Source organism: Myotis lucifugus, unplaced genomic scaffold (genome assembly GCF_000147115.1).
Source record: "Myotis lucifugus unplaced genomic scaffold, Myoluc2.0 scaffold_185, whole genome shotgun sequence".
Taxonomy (NCBI): Eukaryota; Metazoa; Chordata; class Mammalia; order Chiroptera; family Vespertilionidae; genus Myotis; species Myotis lucifugus.
Window position 1 is genome coordinate 1,618,232 of NW_005871233.1, and position 7,837 is coordinate 1,626,068.

At 52.0% G+C, this 7,837-nt stretch overlaps 1 protein-coding gene across 1 annotated transcript in view; it reads right to left on the reverse strand.

Annotated features, from left to right (window-relative positions):
* Positions 1 to 827: 827 nt before the first annotated feature.
* The window catches only part of FBXO17 (F-box protein 17), a 9,043-nt gene continuing 2,033 nt past the window's right edge, over positions 828 to 7,837 (reverse strand). The window contains exons 3-6 of the mRNA XM_006096690.2: positions 4,424 to 4,459; positions 3,981 to 4,076; positions 3,005 to 3,140; positions 828 to 1,766 (exon numbers count right to left, since the gene is read on the reverse strand). Of these exons, the coding sequence (XP_006096752.1) occupies positions 1,623 to 1,766; positions 3,005 to 3,140; positions 3,981 to 4,042 (342 nt within the window). The 5' untranslated portion in view covers positions 4,043 to 4,076; positions 4,424 to 4,459 and the 3' untranslated portion in view covers positions 828 to 1,622. The remainder of the gene's footprint in view (positions 1,767 to 3,004; positions 3,141 to 3,980; positions 4,077 to 4,423; positions 4,460 to 7,837) is intronic.

Genomic DNA, 7,837 nt, shown 5'->3' on the forward strand with positions numbered 1-7,837 from the left:
CGTGTTCACCCTCTGTGTGGTCTTGGCAACTGAATGACCTCTGGGCCTCTGTTTCCTCCTCTACTCACAGCATCCCCTTTGTTGGGTTTGGTGAAGATTAGACACCATGAACAAGTGCATGCGGATGGCTACTCTGTTTTAAGGTTTGGAGTCTGGTGGTAGGACTGAGACCCAGTTCCCCTTCCTGCAGGCCCGGTGCCTGGGCAAGGAAAGGCCTGCCCTCAAGCTTCCTCCTGAAGATGGAAGTAATTGTAATGGTGGTGATGAAGGAGTGTTGAGAAAGGACTGAGTGGGGGCAGGGGAGGGCACTGCTGCCTACATGGGAGCTTCTCTACTGTGTTATCCTCAGAATCACACCCCTGGGTTCAAATCACACCTCGACCTCTTAGTTCGGTGACTTTGGGTTTATTTGTCCCCCCAACACCTCCGGACTTGTTTTCATCCCTTGGGAAATGGTCCTGAAAGTAATACTGCCCTCACCTGATTATATGGTTGGCCATGTTAGATTTTAAGATTGGGAGCTGGGCTATATCCTTGGGCTCTGGAGCCCAACTCAGGTGCAAGTTCTGCCTCCCCTACTTACTGGCCAGGTGACCTTGGGCAGGTCATTAAACTCTGAGCCTGTTTCCTCCTGGACTAAATGGCATTGATAATGGTTCTGCCTGAGAGCTGTTGGGAGAACCGCTGAGGACTGGCATCAGAGCCGCCTCTGTTGCCAGCACAGCGCTTGGTACACCTAAAGGTCTCACAATTGAGAACATCCCACAAGGCCTTTTAGGATCAGAGAGGGGGGCAGATAAGTGCACTGATTACAGACAAGTCCCCTATCACCTCACGTTTAGCACCAATTTTATTGAGTTTGTTTGGTGGCTTTGCCCACATAGGGAAAGAGTGGGAGACACGAGAGGAGTCGGGACAGGGCTCCACGTCACTTTACTGCTCATGGCACTCCTTGCTCCTGGAGTTTGTATGCAGGTGGGCTTGAACGGAGAAAAGGAAGGTGTTGCCTTAGAGGAGCCAAGCTGTCCCTGAGGCAGGGGCAGGAGGTGTGGGTGAAGGGCACAGCACAGACCTGGTCTCAGATCCTGTAAGAAACAGTGCCAGTCTAGTCCAAAGGGGGGTGCTGATGGGCAGTGCTGAACAAGGTTGCACAGGCCCCACAGCTGAATCCCAGACTCCCCAAAACAGCAGAAAGGGTTCCCTTCGATGTCCCTGTTGGTCCCCTCAAGGGCAGGCTTTTCTGGCTGGCCTCTGCTCCCTGCCAGCAATCAGCTTACCCTGGAAACATGCAAGAGGCACTGTCCCAGGCTTCAGCAGCTTTCACCCATCAGCAATCCTGTTCGGCCTTTGTTTTTTTGACTCTATCAGCTGACATCCACACATGAGAAAACAATTTGCAGGCAAATTAAAAGTCTCAGTTATTCCTTGAACCCTCTGACTCAGGAAGCTGTGAACAGCCCAGTTGGATACCTGGTTTCTTGAGCAGCATGTGGGCCACCATTCTGAAGCAGTAGCACATGAGGCTTGCTGGAGGCTGGCTCCTGGCTGCAGAGCTGCCCTTGATTGGCAATGATGTCGGGCAGGTGGTAGTAGGTCCTAAAAGGCCTGATCAGGCTGGTGGGCTAGGACAAGCGGATCCTGACCCTCACGCTGGAGTGGGTCACAAGGGCGCCATAGTGCCCCACCCAGGAGCGTGTGTCTCTCCCATACTGCTCAAAAGACACGTATCGGATGCCCTTGCCAAAGTTGGTGAAGACATGGGAGACCTGCATGGGGAAGGAGACCAAGAGGGTGAGGACCTGTGGGCTCTTCCTCCTCCTCCAACTGATCAGATACTCCCCCAAATCAAGTAGGTGCTCTGGGCGCTGGGGATACGGCAGTGAGGAAAGCAACACAAAGACCCTGCTCTGATGGAGCTGACCATCTAGTAGGGGACCCAGACACTGAAGACAGATGGGGTAAGGAACAGAGGGAATTCTGCAGGGGGAGGGGTTGCAAAGTGAGTAAGCAAAGGCCCACTGAGGTGACATTTGAGCAGACACCTGTGGCGATCTGGAGGGAGAGTGTTCTAGACAGGACCAGTCAGTGCAAAGGCCCTGGGTAGGAGGGTGACTGGAGCACAGGGAGGGGAGAATTAGGAAATGGGGTCAAGGAGGTAAAATTCACCTAACAAACTACAATTCAGCGGTTTTTAGTACATTCACAATGTTAGGCAACCATTACCACCGTCTAATTCTGGGACATTCCCTCACCCCAGGGGGAAAAAACCTCATATCCATTAGCCGTTACTTCTAATTCCTCCCTACTCCTAGCCCCTGGCAGCCACTAATCTATCTGCTTTCTGTCTCTATGGCTTTTTAAATTCTGGATAGTCCATATAGTGCACCTGGCCACTTTCACTTTTTCCAAGATGCATCCATGTTGTAGCATGGATCTGTACCTCATTTCCTTTAATAGCAGCATGACAGGACTTTGGCTTTTACTCTGAGATGTAGCCATGGGAGGGTTACAATGAGGAGAGGCTGGTGATCTGACTCACTTTGTATTGGGATCTTTCTGGATGGTGAGTCTGTTGGATGGTGGGAGATCAGGAGTGGAAATGACCACCTGGAAGTCTACTTGGATAACTGAGGTGTGATGATTTTGATAGCGCAGGCTTGGGTGTCATTCTGGGCTTGAATCAGATCCTGCACACTTTAGTGTGACTGGGCTAGTCATTTGACCTGTGTCTTAGTCTTCTCACTTCTAGAATGGGGTAGAGCAAGAACTTTGATTTATCACTGCATTCCCAGCACCTAGATCAGCACACAGTAGGTGCTCAGTAAATGTATGTTGAAAACTTAGGCTGTATTAATGAAATGAATAGGGAAGACTCTTGGAACAGGGCCTGGGATGTAACAATGGCTCAAGGATTGTTCGCTGTTGCTATTATAGACATCCAGCGGAAAGGCAAGCTGAGAAGGGAATCTGAGCAGAGTGAGAAGTTAGGTATGTCTGGACTCACCTGTCGGTAGCCTCTCTCAGTCCACTGAAGGACTGGGTTGGGTGAGGCCGAGAACTTGACCACTTCATTTTCGTACACGTCCAGAAGGCGGACCCGGAGCCGGTAGATGCAGCCGCAATTCTCTCGGGCGCCCCACCTGCCAGGTGGGGGTGAGCTTTGATGCCTCCGTCATCTACCCATTCTCTGGGCCTCCCTGCACTTTGATACGGGTTGCACACACCCACACCCCATATGTAGAGGTGTCAGCCTGGGATTCTGGGGGGAAGCGCCTGGGTACTTTGAGGTGGAGCCAGAGCCTGGGGCCCTCCTGGGGTGGATTCTAGAAACTTTTGATCAGGTGGGGGAGGGGCAAGTTTGATGCTCTGGAGAGAAATGACCTAGGAGAGGAGAAGCTCCCAGTATTTCTGGAGAGGAGCCAGAGGGAGTAGGAATCTGGATACTCTTGGGATGAGTCAGAACTCCAGGGAAGAAATTGGATAATCTATGGAGAAGCAAGAGATGGAGGGAAGAGGAGTCTGAGATCTTTGTGAAGGAACCTGGGTGCTGTGGAGGAAGGTCTTATCGTAGGCCCACAGGTTCTGAAGCCAGCCAGTGCCTCTGGCCCAACTCTGCCCCTTCTGAGCCTGTTTTCATGGCACAATGCTCCCAACTTTTCTGAAGCCTTGGTGTCCACAAGCCCTTGGGGTTAGGGCAGAGTTGCAGGTGATGGAGTTGGATGGGTGAGGGGAGATACCTGTTTTAGACCAGACCAAGCCAGTCAGTGGCTCCCATGCCAACCCAGGCCTGCTGGGAAGAAGGTGGGGAAGAGTGCAGAATGGGGCTCTCGGCTCACTGAGGCTCTGCCCTCCCTGGCTCAGCAACCATGAGAACATCACTTCCCCTGCCATGGCATCGATGGGGGCATGAAATGAACCCCTTTTGCAGAACTGCTGCTGCCACCATTGGTTCTGGGGGCAGGTTGCCATTCTTCACTCACCAGTCTGCCACACAGATCTCAATCTGGGCGCTGTCCAGCAGCTCCTGCCACACCCCCTCCATCACCAAGTCCACAAGCTGCCTCTTGAAGCACCATCTGGGAAGGGGAGATGGTGGGGGTGTGGAGCTACAGACACAGCCCGAAATCACCTCCTTCCAGAAGCCTCCTCTGACAACGCTGTCAAAGCAGCCCCTCAGGGTTTGTTCTCTAGACAAGTGTAGGTGGGCTGGGCAGCCCCATGGCCTCTCTCATCCCTCCACCATTTTCCACCCGGCCCTGAGCTCCAGGAGGCTGGCCTGGATGCAGGCCTGCCCCTAATATTTGTGGGAACCTGGACATGAGTATAAAGGGAGGCCAACATTGAGCAGGGAATTCTGGGGTCTCCTAAAGTGTGGGGGCCCAAGGTCTGAGGTTGTATTGATGTATGGACTGGTCTCCCTTACCCTCTCTTTCCTATTGGCTCAGCCAATGGGAAGCTCCAGCAGAAGACAGAAGTGAGAGAAGAGAATAAAATCAGGATATTTATCCTCCTGGCTCCCTCTCAAGGGACCACCTGGGACTGTTGTGTCTGTCAACGACGGCACAGCTCCACAGTGCCCTCTCCTCACAGCCTTCTCTGCCCTGTTTCAGTAACTGCTTCTGCCCTTACCCCTGTCAGGCCTAGGGGTGGGAATGACCCTTCTCCCTACTGTTACTAGCCTGGGGGTCATGGGTTATACCTTGTGGTCTGCCTACACCTTTGTAAATAGTTTTTCTTCCATCATTTGAATATGCCACAATATAGAAATAGTGTCATTCTGGTGGAAGAACTGTGCTCAGGGATAAATCTAGGTTTTATGGGAATTCCATAAATGACAGAGGAAGCACTGCCATTCCATGGGGAAGGGATGGTTTTTCAGTAGATGGTGTTGGGAAAATGGGGTCAGTATGTGGAGGGTGGGGGAACTAGATCCTTAACACCACATTCAAAGGTAGATTAAAGATCTAAATGTGAAAGGTAAAACTAAGAGTTTACTAGAAGAGAATATAACAATAGGGTGGGGAAGGCCTGGGGCGGGGGGCAGGGGTGGGTTAGAAGGGGTCAATGGGGGGAAAAGGAGGGCATATATAATACTTTCAACAATAAAGATTTAATTTAAAAGAGAATATAAGAATATTTTTAGAATCTAAGGATAGGAAAGGATTTTTTAAAACAAAATTTCAAAAACAAACGCTAAAGCAAAAAAGGGAGAGATGAGTTTGATCATATGAAAATAACAACAAAGAATACCATGGGCACAGTTAATACTGATGGTAGAATGGGAGATTTTTGCAATGTCCAGGATGGACAAGAAACAGACATCTAGAACATACAAGGAATTTATATACTCTATACAATAAAAGAGAAAGATGCAAATTGACAGTCCCTCTGCAATGTACACCAGCCAATCAGGAGTGAGTATGCAAATTAACCCAACAAAGATGGCAGGTTAATTTGCATATGCGGGCACCGAGCGGCCTGGGTCCCGGGAACATCCTCGGGACCCAGGCCACTCCGAGCCTGTAGGCCCCCGTGTAGGCCCTGAGCGGCCGGGGTCCCAGAACGCCCTGGCCAGGAGTGGCCTATGGGCACCGGCGCCAAGCGGCCCAGGTCCCAGGACAAGTGGCCGGGGGGCCAAGCGGGTTGGGTACTGGGACAAGCAGCTGGGGCGCCAAGCACAAGCGGCCCCACGGCCACTTGACCGTGCACCCGCACCAAGCAGCCCAGGTCCCGCGACACCAAGCAGCCTGGGTCCTGGGACACCAAGCGGGCTGGGTTCCAGGACAAACAGCCAGAGGCACCAAGCGGGCTGGGTCCCGGGACAAGTGGCCAGGGCACCAAGTGCAAGCAGCTGCGGGGTGGCAGCTGCTTGTGCATGCGCCCATGGGATCCACGTCCCCCAACTGTGGACACAGCGAACGGTTCCCACCCTGTGGCTGCTTGCGCCCGCGCCAAGCAGCCCAGGTCCACGTCCCCCAGCCCAGTGGACACAGCGAACGCGGGGCTGCCGGGCTTGGGGGTGTGCCCCTGGTGGCCGGGGACACGCCCCTAGCCCAGTGGACACAACGCAGGGAATCCTCTGCACATGGGCTTCAGAGGAAACACCTTTTCTTTTTTTAAAAAAATATATTTTTATTGATTTTTTACAGGGAGGAAGGGAGAGGGATAGAGAGTTAGAAACATTGATGAGAGAGAAACATCGGTCAGCTGCCTCCTGCACAACCCCCACCGGGGATGTGCCCGCAACCAAGGTATATGCCCCTGACCAGAATCGAACCTGGGACCTTTCAGTCCACAGGCCGACGCTCTAGCCACTGAGCCAAACCGGCCAGGGCTTTTCTTTTTTAAAAAAAATATATTTTATTGATTTTTTACAGAGAAGAGGGGAGAGGAATAGACTGTCAGAAACATCAATGAGAGAGAAACATTGATCAGCTGCCTCCTGCACACTCCCCATTGGGGATGTGCCCCCAACCAAGGTACATGCCCTTAACAGGAATCAAACCTGGGACCCTTCAGTCTGCAGGCCGATGCTCTATCCACTGAGCCAAACCAGTTTGAGTGTAAACACCTTTTCTGACTGCGCATTGGCTAAGCTCCCTGTACGCCGCCACTTGCAGTGTTCTTGGTAACTTGGGTTATAAGAATCTAAGAAGGTGATCTAGGGCTTTTCCACCTCACACCTGGAGGAAAAAACGAAGGTCTGCTGCTGGAGGGGCTAATAAATGTCATATCCTGCCCTAGCCAGTTTTGCTCAGTGGATAGAGCCTCAGCCTGCAGAACGCAGGGTCTGGGTTCGATTCTGATCAAGGGCATGTACCTAGGTTACAGGCTCCTCCCTGGCAGGGGCCCAGGTCAGGGCTCATGCAGGAGACAACCAATCAAAGTGTCCCTCTCACATTGATGTTTCTGTCTCTCTCTCTCTTCCACACTCTCTAAAAATCAATGGAAACATATCCTCAGGTGAGGATAAAAAAAAAAAAGACACATCTTGAAAATACCTAAAGAAAGTTGTCATTTTTTCATGGTGAAGGGACTGGAGTCCATGTTGATGAAAACACCTTGGCGGCTGTGGTGGCTGGCAGTGGCTGCAGCAGCGGGTGATAGGGCTGGCGCCTTACCCTGATCAGCCCAGTCGCCTCCCGCAGAGGGGGCCGTCAGTAGGACATCCCCTGAGGGCTCCCAGTCTATGAGAGGGGGCAGGCTGGGCTGAGGGACCCCCCCCCCCCAGTGCACGAATTTCATGCACCGGGCCCCTAGTATATATATAAAAGCCTAAGGGACCATTACGACCCGACGACCAACCAGTAGCTATGATGCGCACTGACCACCAAGGGGCAGATGCTCAACACAGAAGCTGCCCCCGGCAGTCAGTATGCTCCTACAGTCAACCTCCCAAGGCCGGCCAACCTCCCGCAGTCCCTCCCCCCAGCCAGCCTGCCCAAATCGCCAGCCAGGCTGAAGGAACCCACCCATTCACAAATTCATGCACTGGGCCTCTAGTTCTTATATACTTAGTTCTTATATATCAACAAGAATAAGACATCAGCCTAGCCAATGTGGCTCAGTGGTTGAGCGCTGACATATGAACCAGGAAATCATGGTTTGATTCCCTGCCAGGGCACATACCCAGGTTGCCAGCTTGATCCCCAGTGTGGGGTGTGCAGGAGGCAACCAATCAATGAGTCTCTCTTATCATTGATGTTTCTATCTCTCTCTTCCTCAACCTTTGTCTCTGAAATCAATAAAAATATATCCTATATAATAAAAGGCTAATATGCAAATAGACCGAACAACTGGTTGCTATGGCATGCACTGACCACCAGGGGTGTGTGCA